Here is a 15,096-nt window from a genome sequence, read left to right on the forward strand (position 1 = left end):
TTCTTTTCTCCCTCTCTGCTCTCTGCTATCCTTTTTCACTTTTTCTTCAGCCTTCCTCCCCTCTCTCTCTCTCTTCTCGGTGCGGCATCGTTCCGTGGTTTGAGATTAACCATTCAAAAATCAGAACTTTGACCGCATTCGTAAGCACCCCAAACCCACCAACCAAGCACTGAAAAAATTCAAAATTTGAATACATACCTTGTTGTTAGAGCCGACGAGAGGAGCACTGGGTCCGGGTTTTTTGGGGGGGGGGGGAGAGGGGAGAGGTTTCGGATATAGGTTTGTTTGGGGGGGGGGGGAGTTTTCTGGGTTTGGTTGCAGATTTTTTGGGGGTGGATGTTTCCAGGTTTGCTTGCGGCGTCGGGGGGGGGGGGTATGTGGGTTTGTATGCAGAGAGCAGAGAGGGAGAAAAGAAGAGGGAGAAAAGAAGAGGTTTCGGATCTGGGTTTGTTTGGGGGGGGGGGGAAGTTTTCTGGTTTGTTTGCAGATTTTTTGGGGGTGGATGTTTCCAGGTTTGCTTGCGGCGTCGGGAGGGAAGAAGAGAGGTTGCGGCGCGTGGGGGGGGGGGTATGTGGGTTTGTATGTAGAGAGCAGAGAAAGAGAAAAGAAAGAGTGGTTGGTGTTTTTCTGTGTTGGGCGGAGAAGAAGAAACAAATAGAGGGAGAAAAGGGGTGGGTTGGGTTTCTGCGATTTCAAGTTTTTTTTTTTTTTTTTTTTTTTTTAATATTTAGAAGATTAGATTAAAAAAAATAAAAAAATATTTTTTTTGCCACGTGGCAGCCTCATCAGCACAAATGTGGCAGCCACGTCAGCATTTAACAGACTAATGGATGGAAAATCTAACGGATGTGTTATTTTGAAATAAAATGGTACTGGATGTATGAAAGTGAAATGTTTTAAAGTTGTTGTATGGGGTTGTAATTGACCTCAAACCTGAGGAGCTACTATGTAATTTACCCCATTTTTATTCATAACAGCTTTGGAGATCTTTGCGAGGTTCAAATGGCGAATTTCATAGAACTTATAAAATTTGTTGAGAAACAAAAGTAATTTCATCAAATGCATGAAGAATATATATATATATATATATATATATATCTATATATTACCATAAGTAAATATTTTTTTTTAATAATCAAAGTGTCATTGCCTAGCAAATATGTTAAAAGTTCTATTCCGATCAAATAGTTACAAGCCCCTACCCGTATGTCTTATAAGGATTATATATAGTTTGTTCTTGTCAATGTAGAAATTATTTAGCGTAAGATTTTCAATACATTGATATAATCTTGTTGGAAATTGTTCTTTTTTTATTAAGAATAACAAATTTATCATATGCTAAGAACTAGGGGCGGATGGAAGTAAGGACTAAGGTGGTCCCACGATCACTCGAGTCCCAGACAACTCAAGTTAAGAAAATAAACACGTGGAAGTCTTTCGAGGGCCCTCTGAATGTTTAGTACATGTCTCTTTTATGCTTACTAAATATTTAATGTAATGCATGCTAGATATATTTCGACATGCTATATTGACAATACTCGACAAATTCTCTCTATATCACTCATCAAATTGTTTCAGCAAATGCCGATATCCGTTGACATGCACAACTAGCCCACTAAGTAAATAAACTGATTTTTTTTTTTTGCGCACTTCACACTCTATTTCTATCTAAAAAACTTGTATTTAACACTGGAATTCCTTAAGATTCAAATCCTACATCCGCCACTACTTACAATGCAATAAATCTCAAGAGTTGGATGTGAAATAATCGTACAATAAAAAATCGAAAAAGAAACAAAAAAATTCATCCACTCATTAGTGTTGTTTCCATCCAAAATCAAAGGGAAGAATCAATAAAGTTACCACTTGCAACCAAACACAGTTATTTTCTTCTTCAAAAAGAAAATTGAAACACAGTAAACTTGTAAGGAGATGGAGCCCATCCGGATCCAAATTGTGGGGATCATAGGGATCCTCACATTCTAACCGTTTATCGTACATCGTGCGATCAGAAATTATTTTGAATTTATTTATTTAAAATTAAATATAAATAATATTTAACAAAAATTAACTACACCGACATATGATGAATAACCATAATGTGAGGATTCTAAGATCCGTATAAAGATAATCCGAAGAGCATCTTCATCCAACTTGTAAACCCCAAAAATATAGTACGCCAGCCTGGAAAACCCGCAAAAACCATAATTCACCCGCACGCACGGCACTTTCTTTTTTAATTTATTCCCAGAACCCTCCTTTCTCTGTGTTTGTCTTTCTTCCAATCTCCGTTCTTGTTACTGCAAAAGAACCAAAAAAAATATAAAAATGAGTTTCGTTTTTTCGGTTATCATCTTTGATAACAAATTTAAAAGTGAGTGACACTGCATTTTTAGGTCATCTTCAGTTATGGAGGACTAAAAGTAGCCCTTGTAAAGAATATTGTTTTCATACTCACAGCACAGTTTATCAAACGTTCATCTATTTTATTTTACATTTGATTATTCTTAAAATACCAAAATATTTTTTTTTTTAAAACACATCAATTTCAAATTAGCTCTAAATACTTGCGATGTGCATGTAAAGTCCCATCGATGGGAGAGGGCTTGCTGTATGTCTCTAGCTCTGGGCTAAATTCACGCTGATTCTTTTTTACAAGTTCATTTTAGCCCTTGATTAGACATAGATTTTACAAATATTCAATAGAACTTTGACGAAAAGTTATTGGTAACTTTAACGAAAAACCATATTTTTACATTAAAAAATCAATCATGGTATCATTCACTTTATCATTTATTTTGTCAATTATCTTAAAATTCAAAATTTTCAAACTATTTTTATTAGTTTTACTAATATATTCAAGTTAAAAGTGTCCTATATGCGTGGCTGGAGATGGATGGCCTTAGTCACTTGGCATCTGGCAACCGTGATAATATTTCTGATATAAAACAGAGGGAACTTGCAATCTCTCCCTGTTCTTTGTTGTTCTTTCACATGATCTACTTGCACCCTATAAAATTCCCTTCTGCAGCTTTTGACCTTCTCTAAGCAGACACTCCAGCAAACACATCTTCTTAAACTATTTCCCACTGTCCTCTGCTTTTCGCACTCTCTCTGTGTCCTCTGTTTTTTGCCTATAAAACTCTGTTTTTTCCTCTGTGAATTTTGTGTAAGCAAATCAAGATGTATGTGAGGGAGAGGTCACCGAGAGAAGAAACGTTTTCGAGGCGAAGAAGAAACCCGTCTTTCTCTTCTTCACTACTCGACTCCATCTACCGCTCGATTGATGAATCGAGCGGTGGAGATGGAGATCAGGGTTATGTTCGAGATTCGAGTACAATGGTAAAGAAACAGAGCTGCTCTGCTAAAGGAGGCAAGGAGAAGGTTAATCTACGAAGGGCTATTATGATTGAGAAATGGGTCGAGAAGCAGAATGTTCACAGCTCCATGTTCTCGAACTCCGCTTCGAGTTCCTCGGAGTCGAGCTCGGGAGCTGCATTTTCGTCTTCCGAAACAGATTCGAGCTGCAGATCAAGAACAAAACCGAAGGCGGTCGAGGGGAGGTTCGTGCAGTTCGAGGAGAAGGAAAAGAGTGAGAGTGGCGGGGGAGGTGGGTTTTCAAAGACAAAGCTCCGAGCTTTGAAAATCTATGGAGAACTGAAGAAAGTGAAGCAACCCATTTCGCCAGGCGGGCGTATTGCGAGCTTCATCAATTCAATTTTCAATTCCGGGAACGTCAAAAAGGCAAAAATGTGTCATGTTGGAGCTGTGGAAGATGTGAGCATCACAGAGCATGTGTCGAATTCGAAATCATCTTGTTCTTCTTCTTCTGCGCCGGCTTCTACTTTCTCAAGGTCGTGCTTGAGCAAACCGTCTTCAAGAGCGAAAAAATCGAGCAATGGCACGAAAAGGACGGTTAGATTTTACCCGACGAGTATGGTTCTTGGTGAGGATTCTCAGCTTTCAACCCACCACAAATGTGTGTTTGAAGAAGACCCAAGCTTGATGCCAAAACCCTCTTTTCAAAAATATGCAAGGTCTTGCCCTGGTAATTATGATACGCTGATCCAATCGGGCGAGAGTCGAACGCAAGACCTCGTTACATTCAATTGTACCACAAAATCAACGAGTTACAGGAAGACTTGCGCGGTTAGTCCAACAAGTTATAGGACGACCGGCGCGGTTGGTCCAACTTTTGTGAGAAGTTTTTGTGACAATGCAGATGATGAAGGAAGTGATCATGATGCTGAGAGTTGTTCAAGTTCTGATCTTTTTGAGCTGAATCATCCAGTTGGGGTTGGAAGGTACATGGAAGAACTTCCAGTGTATGAGACTACTAATTTCAGAACCAATCAAGCTATTGCCCAAGGGTTCTTGTAATTTTCTTTTTTCTTTATTTTTTTCTAGTGAAAAGGTTGAGCAAATTAATTAAGGGTTTCTACTTTCAAATTCTTGAGTAAGTTATTATTGAGTTAATTTTTATGGTTTAGATTCAGAGTCTAATAACATAAGTTTGACAAGCGAAGTTACTTAAACTACAAGTACTTCGAACAACCTTCCTGCAAGAAAATATGTTTAGGTTTACAATTTTAAAACATAAATATTATCGTGATAAAATAAAATTTGATGAGAAAACAATACTCAAGCTACATTTAAGCATTTTTTCGCCGATGTATATGGTTTGAATTTACACTCCAACAACACAAACATGATAAGATAACGTTGCTCAAACTACAAGCACTTTGTAAGCACTTTCTCTGTTGATGTCACATTCACACGCTTAAGCTATAAGTACTAAAAAAAAAAGCAGATTGAAAAGAGAGAATGGAAAAAGTAGGAACACACCAATGTTATCTGCTAGAGAAGAGAGAAAGTGAAAGCAGCTAGCTAGCAGTTCTTGCCTGGTGCTTTAGCACATGGCCTCAACCACCTCAAGTGTTTACAGGTAAAAATTTCAATCGCTTTGGTCTCAAAGGGGTTAGAAATGATTAACAACTCAGAGCTTTTCGGCCATTTAATTATTGTCTGCACAGCAGAAATATAAATTTTATTGGTCAGCACAGCAGGATTGGCAAGGGTTTTCAAAAATCGTGATGCCGGGTTACTCAATTAAAAATATGTGATCATTAGTATCTTAACTCATCAAAACGTATATCTATAGTCTATTTCGTTCATTCTACTAGAACTTCGGTCAAAATGAGTGTTGGTGGAATGACCATTGCTACAATTGGGTTAAAGTTAAGAGATCATTGTTACAATTTTCTCATTTGGTTTTCCATATTTGCCCCTTGATTCAACATCATGTGCGTAGCACGTGACTCATTTCGATAAAATTGACGAAAAAAATCATAGTAGCACGTTTTGATGAGTTAAGAGACCAACGATCACAGATTTTTAGTTGAGAAACTATTGCTCTAATTCAGTTAAAGTTGTGAGACCATTATTACAATATGCTCTTTTCTTACAAATACGAAATGATTGAATTTCAATAGATTGTGAAAGCAAGATTATTCTGTCACTTATAATATTTCATTACATATTTAAGTCGAACGCAAAAAATTCTACTCGTCGCTAGGTAGAGATACAGTAGGATTCATTATTGAGTTGGCCATTAGACACATTGCAACATCCATGAAGAGGAAGGCAATGCTAAATCTTAAAGATGATCTGAATGTGCAGAAATGACATTAGGGATTGAAATTAGAAGAGTTTTGAAGCTTGGGAGACAAGGAGGGGGCCACTCATGGAGGAATCTAAGAAGTCAATATATTTGCAGGATCAAGCATTAAGGCATATATCCCAACAAACTTTTACACCATAGAAGATTAAAGTTCTTTGATCTTCAAATCTATATATTCTTGGGATGGTTAATGGGACACCCATATTGGCCCCTTTCATTGACTTTGGGCACATTAGCTCTCAATTGCTTCTCAAAAGTGAAAAAAATTAGAATAAAAATAACAAAAAATTGGTAAATTAGTGAAATGGAATGAAAGGTAAAATAGAAGCAGCGCAATTGAAGATAAGATATGAGAAAATTAATTAAAGTGGTTTGGACATGTGAACTAAAAATTTACAGATGATCTAGTTAGAAGGTGCGACTATAACACAGAGGCTCATGCAAAAAGGGTAAAGGAAGGCTTGGAAAGACGATGCAAAACCGAATACCGTGACGTTCTAGAATTCATACAGTCAATCCTGTTGAGTGAAATAATATTTGGTGGTTGTTGTAGTGAAATGAGAGGGAATATTTAGTCAGTCAAGATACTAAATTAATATATGGCTCTATATATCTTGTTTAATCAATGTGTTAACGTGAGTTGAAGATCTAAAGGCAATACATGTCATCAATTTATATTTGTGGTCACCAATCTCAATCTTTAAGGGCGAAACACAATCAGTAATGTCTTTTTGTCAAACTGTAAATTTGACCTACACATTTTAGTGAAAACCAACATGATCAACATAACAATAATTTAAGCTAAGCGAGATCCGCAAAATATGATATCAAACTCACTATCTACATGAAACAAACTTAAAGTTTCTCACTTAGTGAATAAGAATACCGTATCGTTCTAGTAATCGCATAAGCACGTATAAACAAATGGGAAATTGCAATCTACCAAATAAATCACTTCATGCTTCTCAACAACCGTGCATAAATCCGTGGCAAATAGCCTGGAAAATTGATTAACGGAGGATGATTTAAAACAAATGCATGTGAGCAAATTAATACGAAATTATTTATATAATTAATTTGAATTATATGAACACAGAGCAGATACATATGGAGGAGCAGGACTGCAGGAGGACAACGCACCAGCTATCTGTGGTTGGATCTTCTCCATATTTGTCTGTGACTAATGATCTCAATGGGTGGCCGCTGCAGATAACTGATTAGGTTCTCTGCAATCTGCCAGTATGCCAGTTGCCCATTCTGCATTATTTGCATGATTTCCATAACCTATGTGAGTCCAAAATAAAATTATGCAATTGTCTTTTCAGCTGCAAGGATTTATCCAGTGTTTCGGAATATCGGATATTTTGAGTTGATAAATGTTAAGAAGGGACCCGCTTCTCTGTCCTTCCACTTCTCATATATTCTCACGTTCTTCTATTTTGTACGATCACGGTTAAGTTACGTCAACATTTTATATTGATTTTTTTCATAGAGATAATAAGACAAAAAATAATAATACTATAAAATGTTGACATGACTTAACCGTGACCGCACAAATAGGAGGGAATGTGAGTGTATGAGAAGTGGGAGGGCAGAGAAACCATGTCCTAGATCCTCTCAAAATAAAATTTTCACCTTATATTTTTTGCATAATATTTAATGTTAGTAGGAAAATTAAAGTTAAACTTTGTAGTAACAGAGAGTCTATGGAGAATCCTTGCTTTGAGAAAGTCTCATTAGCATTTTTTTATGGGTTTTATAATTGTTAGATTTTTTGTCCAATACACAAAAATTGAGGAGAAATGTGGAAAAAATAACCAAAATTTGGACCTCATATAGAATTATGACCACTTTTTTAAGTTTATGACAATTATAACTAAAACTTAAAAGAAAATTACTCATACACCCTTAAACTTGGCTTTTTCACGGAGTGTGGCATCCTAGAAAGCTTCATTTCTGCTGAAAAGTAAAACCCTGTTTCTTCATATCTTGTTCACTGAGGACAAATTGCCTCATTAGCATAAATTTGCTGGCAATCTCTGGGAATTCAAATGAAACCCAAAAGCCAAATCTACAATTCTGTCCCAAATGCAGCTTTGCTCAGGGCATATTTACTCGGTAAGGGATTATCTGAAGGCGGAAGAAGTTTGGATATTTACGGCAGTGTAGAGAAAAACCAGAAAGAAAACGGAACCAGACGCAGAGAAAACCATTCCCAAATCAATTTATGTTGCTGCATTTCCTTCTACGTGTATGCTCCAGACTTGTGACTCCAGAAGCAAACAACAAAATGTCAAATTTTTTGGGTCTGATTGTATAAGCAGAACAGAAGTACCAAATTAGAGAAGGAAGAGTCGAAGAGATCTATGGTGGACTATGGAGGAGAAAGAAGTGGAGTTCATCGGAGAACTTTATGGGTATATTAGTACTTTCATATTAAATTTTGGTTATAATTATCATAAAATTAAAAAGGTGGCTATAGTTTCTATATGGGGTCAAAATTTTGGTTTTTTCCAAATTTCCCAAAATTAAGGTTTAATAATTAAAAAGTTTGAAATATCTTATATTTTGGAGCACCGTAGAATTTTGTATAGGCAATAGAAATCCACTACGCTTATTGTTTGAAAGAGCAATTCTGAGTACTGATGGTAGTAAATTGTTCAATATTTGGTCATTAAATAAAAGTTTCCTACGAAGGAGAACTAACCGTTGTTGATATTCTTGAAAATGTATCGAATTAGTAGGTTTTGTTATTGAAAATGATATTTGAATTTCATAGCAACAACGCATTCTTCAATAAAGAACGAATACGCATCCCATAGTTAGACTCCATAGAAACCAAATCCTTGCCGGATCATCTTTATGTGGATCATGGAGATCCGTCTATCATGTCCGTTCATCGTACATCGTGCGGTCATAAATTATTTTAAATATTTTTATTTAAAATTAAACACAAATAGTACTTGATAAAAAATGATCGCACGATGTACGATGAATGGACACGATTCACGAATCTCCAGGATCCTGTTGGCTTATTTAAAGCAAACATCGGTTAGAGCTTGTTTCCAAATGACTAAAAGTGTTTTTGTGGATTCATAATCATTTTGGACATGGTTTTAATAGAAAAGTTTAAGGGGCCGTTTGAAAATTTTTTATTTCAATTTTCAATTTTCAGTTTTTAGTTTTGCACTTAAAGAAAAACCTGACAAAAGAAAACTTGTTTACTAACTATCATTAGTTTTTAGTTAAGAAAATAATAAAAAATTGAAAGGCAATTTTTGAAAAGGCAAAGAAATAGTTTTTCGAATAATTTTGAATCAAGTGTTCAGATTCGAAACAACAGAAAATAAAAATTAAAACTAAAATAGTTATTAAACGGCCATACAAATTTTCAAAAACACTGATTCTTCAATAAACACTCGAAATGTTTATGAAACTTACTCTATGCTTTCATTATAAGCATTTTTTTGAGAGAAGTATAAAATAAGTACCTCCTAAAAAAGCACTTCCGAACAAACCGTGAGTTCCGAACGTGCATGCTAAAGGAACAGTATAGTATACTATACTCTCACGTACGACGTAGTGGGACAAACCCGCACGTGACTCCCTGAACCCTGTCTGCGTCTTCCCAGTGTCTTTAAAACCAATGCTCCCCACGTGCACCCGTGCGCTCTGTTGCTGTCAGCTCCGAATGTACAGCTTTCACTCGGCGGTTAAAACAAAAAAAGGTAAAAACGCCAGACGCCTTTTCCCGCGTGCGGTTAAACCAACCAACTTCTGACAAAAACGCCGACCCCCACATATGGGCCTCAATTCAAAGCCCAAACATCACCATACGGGCCTCAGATGCAATTTGAGAAAGTCCATTGGGCCTTCGAGAAACAAATTAACAAAAAAGGGTGCGAAAAAGGAACGATCGTGCGGGGCCCATCACCAGAGATTTGCCGCGTGTAAGGTGCGTCGTCGTCGTCCACGACGCTTCGATTCCATTCCTTAACCACTACGCAAACACACAGCGTGAAGGGAAAGCTCGACGAATCGAGAGGCAAAAGCTTTGAAAAGCCGACGAATTCAATCGGTTTTCTGAGAAATCGGAGTCGAACGCGCGCAGAGACGATCCGATCCGATCCGATCCGATCCAGGCCGAACCGGAGAAGTTTCGGATTGATTTTCAACCGTTCGATCCGGCGCCATGAGTTTCCTCTTCGGGAAGCGGAAAACGCCCGCAGGTTCGTAGATTGATCCGGTTTTGGTGAATTTGGTTTGGTTTTATGTTATTGAGGGTTTTGATTTGTTGAATTTCTGTGATACTTGACTTGCCTGATGTAAAATTTGTAACATCTTCAAACAAAATTGGGAATTTTGTGTTATTTTTTAATAAATTTGGAAATTATAGAGAGACTGATTGGAGCAATAACCAGAAATTTAAATAATTTATGTGTTACTCAAAGAATTTAATGTTTTTTGTTGCTAATTATTGATGATTTGGAGCTGATTGTGCTTAGGAAGCTCAATTGGAGCTGATATAAAATTTTAATCCTTTACAATTCAATCTAGTTAGTCAATGCTTTTTCCAGTGCTTAGTTTTTCAATATATCTTTATACGTAGGTGGCGTCGTAATGATTATAGACCTTAAATTCCACCAGATATCCAGATTTGAACCTGTAGTGGTGTGTAAATTTACAATGTGTAACCTTCAGTTGGGTTATGTATAGACGAAATGAAGAAATTCTAAGTACTTGACGCACAAGGATGTCTATAATAATTGATAATCTTTGGTTTGCGCGTTATACACCGTTATTTGCACATCGATATCTGAATTTGATTGCTCAATTGGTAATCCGGTTGTTTGGTTTCTGGACACGTAACACTATTTTGTTATTCATATCAGTGTTCTTTAAGAATTACTTTTTTATAAGCTGAAATTGTATACATGCGTCTGAATTTGAGATTTCAGAACTTTTGCGGGAAAACAAGAGGATGTTGGACAAATCTATTCGAGAAATAGAGAGGGAGAGAGGAGCTCTCCAAGGACAAGAGAAGAAACTAATTCTAGAGATTAAGAAAAGTGCCAAGCAAGGGCAGATGGTATGTTATTTTCTCTCTGCTAGTTGGTGTTTTGCTTTATTGTTCATGAAGGTCGATTTTAGTATCTTCCTCTGTCTGCGCTCTGTGGCTGATCTACTGTTGACCGCAGACCTAAACTCCCTCGGCTCATTGTTGCCTAACTATCTGTTGCTGAGTTTTAGTTATGCAGTTGGTGTTATACATGCGTAGAACATTGTCCCTGTTTATCTTGTAGTGTATAGACTTTGATTTGATGGTCACAAAGCCTGACTGTGGTTTTTATTTGTCCAACTTTGTTTCAGGGAGCTGTTAAAGTTATGGCGAAAGACCTTGTTCGAACACGGCATCAGATTGAAAAGTTCTACAAGCTCAAATCACAACTCCAGGGTGTATCTCTCAGAATTCAGGTATATCCTACATTATCCCTTTTTAATTATATGAATGAAAGTTTCTTTCGCAATTTTTAACACCGTCATTATTTTGTTATCATATTGGATGGGTTGGGTTCTAAAATTCACTTTTTCTTTTCAGACTTTGAAATCGACACAAGCTATGGGAGAGGCGATGAAAGGAGTGACAAAGGCAATGGGCCAGATGAACAGGCAGATGAACTTGCCATCACTGCAGAAAATCATGCAAGAATTTGAGAGGCAGAATGAGAAGATGGAATTGACAACTGAGGTGATGGGCGATGCCATTGATGATGCGCTGGAAGGAGATGAGGAAGAGGAGGAAACCGACGAACTAGTGAGCCAAGTTCTTGATGAGATTGGAATTGACGTCAACCAAGAGGTACTTACATCAGTCGAGAAATACATTTTGAGGTGTGATATCCACACACCCTTTTTTACTTCTCACACACCCTTTTAATTTTCGGCCGTCGGATCGGATAAATTGAAGAAAATCAAAGGACAAAAATTAATAAAGGGTGTGTGAGAAGTAAAAAGGGGTGTGGATAGCACACTCCTACATTTTTCCTCTACACTGTGGTTACCAAGAATTAAATTTTTTCGGAGCAGCAATAACGATTTTTTCGGTTTTCTTATTCTCTGCAGCTTGTTAATGCACCATCCGCTGCCGTTGCTGCACCGGCTGCGAAGAACAAAGTTCCACAAGTTGAAACAGCGGCAGCTGGAGCGGATGACGGTGGGATAGATAGTGATTTACAGGCGAGGCTAGACAATTTAAGAAGGATGTAGATTTCATCTCTTGTATATTATTGGCATAGTGTGAAAGATGGGAGTTACTTTGGGCATTGTAATATCTGTGAGAAATTTATGCCGGAATTTATCGAATCAGGATCTGAGACGGACATATTTTAATAAAATTACATTCGATGAGTTTGTACACAAAAATTATTCGAGCAATATTCTAATTTAATCTAAACTGTGAGAGGGGAATTTGAGCTTGAACACAATGATGGAACCAATTGAAAGGCGAAATATGTTTACACTCCGTTCACTTAATCGAGTGTACCATGAACATGGTCAAGTAACATTACTATTCTACTCAAACTACAATAAGTAGATTTGTTTTGTGTTAATATACCCTAAAAGAAGGGTATCAGCTCTATCATTTATCTTTATTATAACACGTGGAATGGTATATCACGTAACTTGTGTTTCTGATAATCATAAAAATATCTTCAACTAATCCTTGTTTTCTACAATCCACTCCTTGATACCATCGTCCTACACAAACCAACAAAATCCAAGAAACCCTAGATATGGAAATTAAAAAAAAAGCCGAAAAAAGGAAACCCTAGAAAGCTCACAGTAGCAGGACTTCCCTGAAATTCTCCTCTGGCGCAGTCGTCAGCTGCAGATGACACCATGAGCTCACTGGGAGGGGAGTGCGGCAGAGCGGGTAGTCGGAGTGAGAGTGGAGCCACATGTCTATGCAAGGAGCATGAAAGGACTAGTGCTTGCTAGTAGGACTTCTCTGGAATTCTCCTCCGGCGTAGTAGTCAGCTGCGGATGACTCCATGAGCTCGCCGGCAGGGGAGTGCGACAGAGCGGGCAGTCAGAGTGAGAGTTGAGCCACATGTCTATGCACGGAGCATGAAAGGAGTGCTTGCAAGTAGGAAGCTTTCTTATTTCTTCTCCGTCCTCAAAAACTGACAAGCAAACAGCACATTCGACACAACTTTCATCTTTTGACGTTGACCCTTCGTTCTTCTTGTACCTGAAGCTGTCCAAGTTCCCAAAGCTCCTACTCCTCCTTGTTCTTGAGAGATCAACCAAACTGATTGATGATCTTGGTGGCGGAGACTGATCGTGGCGGTTCGAAGTCAGTTTGACGAAGATAAGGTTGTACATGGCTAGGATTATGGCGGCTATTGAGACGATTATGAGGCCGTAATAGAACATGGGTAAGTTGGTTTTTGGTGGCGGAGTAGGCGGGGGCTGTGGTGGCTGTGAAAAAGGGCTTTGTATTGTGTGGAGCTTGTAACCCATTTTTTTGGGGGTTTTTGGCGAAAGTAGCAAGAGGATTTGGAGAGGAGGAGGGGCCTTAAATTAGTACTAGGTAGTTGTTTTAATTTCATCAAGAAGATTCTCTACTCTAATCCTGTTATTATTAATTAGGTTTAAATTAGATTAAAATAACAATCATCTTGTTGGCCTATTTTACTGTGGGAAAGGAGATGCACGAAACCGGCGGAAGGGGAAGGGAGAGAACTGCTTGAGCAATTTCGTGTTTTATATGTCTTGTGCTTTGTGTCTTTATGTAGATGAATTAGTAAAGGATATTTCTCATGTTTTGTTTTTTTTATCTATATTAATAAGGGAGAGAGAATTCTTGCTCTCCAAGAATACAATTACGACAAGAAAACTATCTAAAAAATATTGTAGAATTCTGCACATAATCTACTAAGATTTACATAATTACACTACTAATGAAATTAGGAATGCAACGAATAATACTACTTAGTCTTAGACATACAAAATTGACACATTTGCTTATATACATTCTTCAATACAGTTGAGAGGTTTCATTGTAATTTTCACCTATGTTAGAGAATGTATTAACAAATTAGTTTAGACGCTCGTTTGGAAGTGTTTTTAAATGACTAAAAGTACTTTTAGAGAAAATGTTTTAAGTTTCAAAAACACTTAGTGTTTTTTATGTGCTCATTTTAAGAAACATTTAAGTTTTTCTAGAATTTACGTACATTTGTACTAAGATTGGTTCTAAAAATATTTTCACAAAAAAAGCTTTCAGTCATTTTGAAAACTCTTTCAAACGAGCTCTTAATCTAGTATATCAAGATAACCATTTTCATCATAACAAGTAGTTAATCGAAAAGCCGTGGTGGTTATGTAGTTGTGGAAATAATAAACTTTGTTTAATAATCTTTGGGGGGTAAAGAATAAGAATGATTGGAAGGAGACAAAAGGAATGCACAGTTAAACACAAGATAGCAGCAAGGGTGGATGAGACTTGAGAGGGACTTAAATTTATAGATAAGAATTATTTCACTTTCAGTCTGCCGCCTTATTCTTGGCTAAGACAACAATTAACTAAATATATTATTGTTCGATTGTTTTATTTACTAATCTTGTGTAAGAATTTGTCCTTCAATTAGTAAACCATAGCTTTATAATTACAATTTTTCAATTTAAGTTGAAACTTACATACAACAACAACCAAATCTTATCTCGTTAGATGAAGTTAACTGTATAAATAATTAACTGGTAAATATAGAATGTCTAAATGCAGAGACTCAGAATGCCTTTTTAACTGTCTAGCGCAATAGTCGGTTTCAATAATAGACATTTCCTTAAATTTTTTTCCCCTCAATATGAGGCTTCTAAATGTTTTTTTACTATAAAATAGTTTTGGAGGACTTACTCATGAAGAAACCAAAAGAACTAAGAGTAAATTGTAGCAACGGTCCCTCAATTTTAATCAAATTGGAGCAACTGTCCCTCAACTAAAAATCTATTACCATTGGTCCTCAACTCATCAAAACGTATAACTATGGTCAATTTCATCAACTTTGTCAAAATTTTGTCAAAATAAGTTATGTTGGAATGATCATTTCTCCAATTGGGTTAAAGTTTAAGGGTCATTTCTTTAGTTGGATTAGAGTTAAGGGACCATTGGTAATGAATTTTTAGTTGAGGGATTATAGCGGTACGTTTTGATGAGTTGAGGGACCAATGCTAATAGATTTTTAGTTGAGGAATCATTGCTTCAATTGAGTTAAAGTTGAATAACCATTGCTATAATTTACTCAAAGAACTAAACCTCTTGACCTAATATTTGTCTAGTAGCATCTTGCTATTTAAACCTCTTGATCTAATACTGTGAAAACGAAAAAAAAAAAAAAACAAAAAAAACTTAA

The 15,096-nt window shown here is 36.7% G+C and overlaps 3 protein-coding genes across 3 annotated transcripts; 2 read left to right on the forward strand and 1 right to left on the reverse strand.

The window, feature by feature from the left end:
* The first annotated feature begins 3,183 nt into the window (after positions 1 to 3,183).
* On the forward strand, positions 3,184 to 4,380 carry LOC103450896 (protein BIG GRAIN 1-like C). The gene has a single exon (XM_008390305.3). The coding sequence runs from the start codon at positions 3,184 to 3,186 to the stop codon at positions 4,378 to 4,380; it is 1,197 nt and encodes a 398-aa protein (XP_008388527.2).
* A 5,220-nt stretch (positions 4,381 to 9,600) lies between these two features.
* LOC103450905 (vacuolar protein sorting-associated protein 2 homolog 1) lies at positions 9,601 to 12,103 on the forward strand. Its single transcript, XM_008390315.3, has 5 exons — positions 9,601 to 9,909; positions 10,639 to 10,769; positions 11,051 to 11,155; positions 11,280 to 11,540; positions 11,804 to 12,103. Exons 1-5 carry the CDS (start codon positions 9,873 to 9,875, stop codon positions 11,945 to 11,947), a joined length of 678 nt encoding a protein of 225 aa, XP_008388537.1. The 5' UTR covers positions 9,601 to 9,872; the 3' UTR covers positions 11,948 to 12,103.
* A 540-nt stretch (positions 12,104 to 12,643) lies between these two features.
* On the reverse strand, positions 12,644 to 13,204 carry LOC103453393 (RING-H2 finger protein ATL16-like). The gene has a single exon (XM_008392935.1). It carries the CDS (start codon positions 13,202 to 13,204, stop codon positions 12,644 to 12,646), a length of 561 nt encoding a protein of 186 aa, XP_008391157.1.
* Between the last annotated feature and the right edge of the window lie 1,892 nt (positions 13,205 to 15,096).

Source organism: Malus domestica, chromosome 02, assembly GCF_042453785.1.
Source record: "Malus domestica chromosome 02, GDT2T_hap1".
NCBI classification, from domain to species: domain Eukaryota; kingdom Viridiplantae; phylum Streptophyta; class Magnoliopsida; order Rosales; family Rosaceae; genus Malus; species Malus domestica.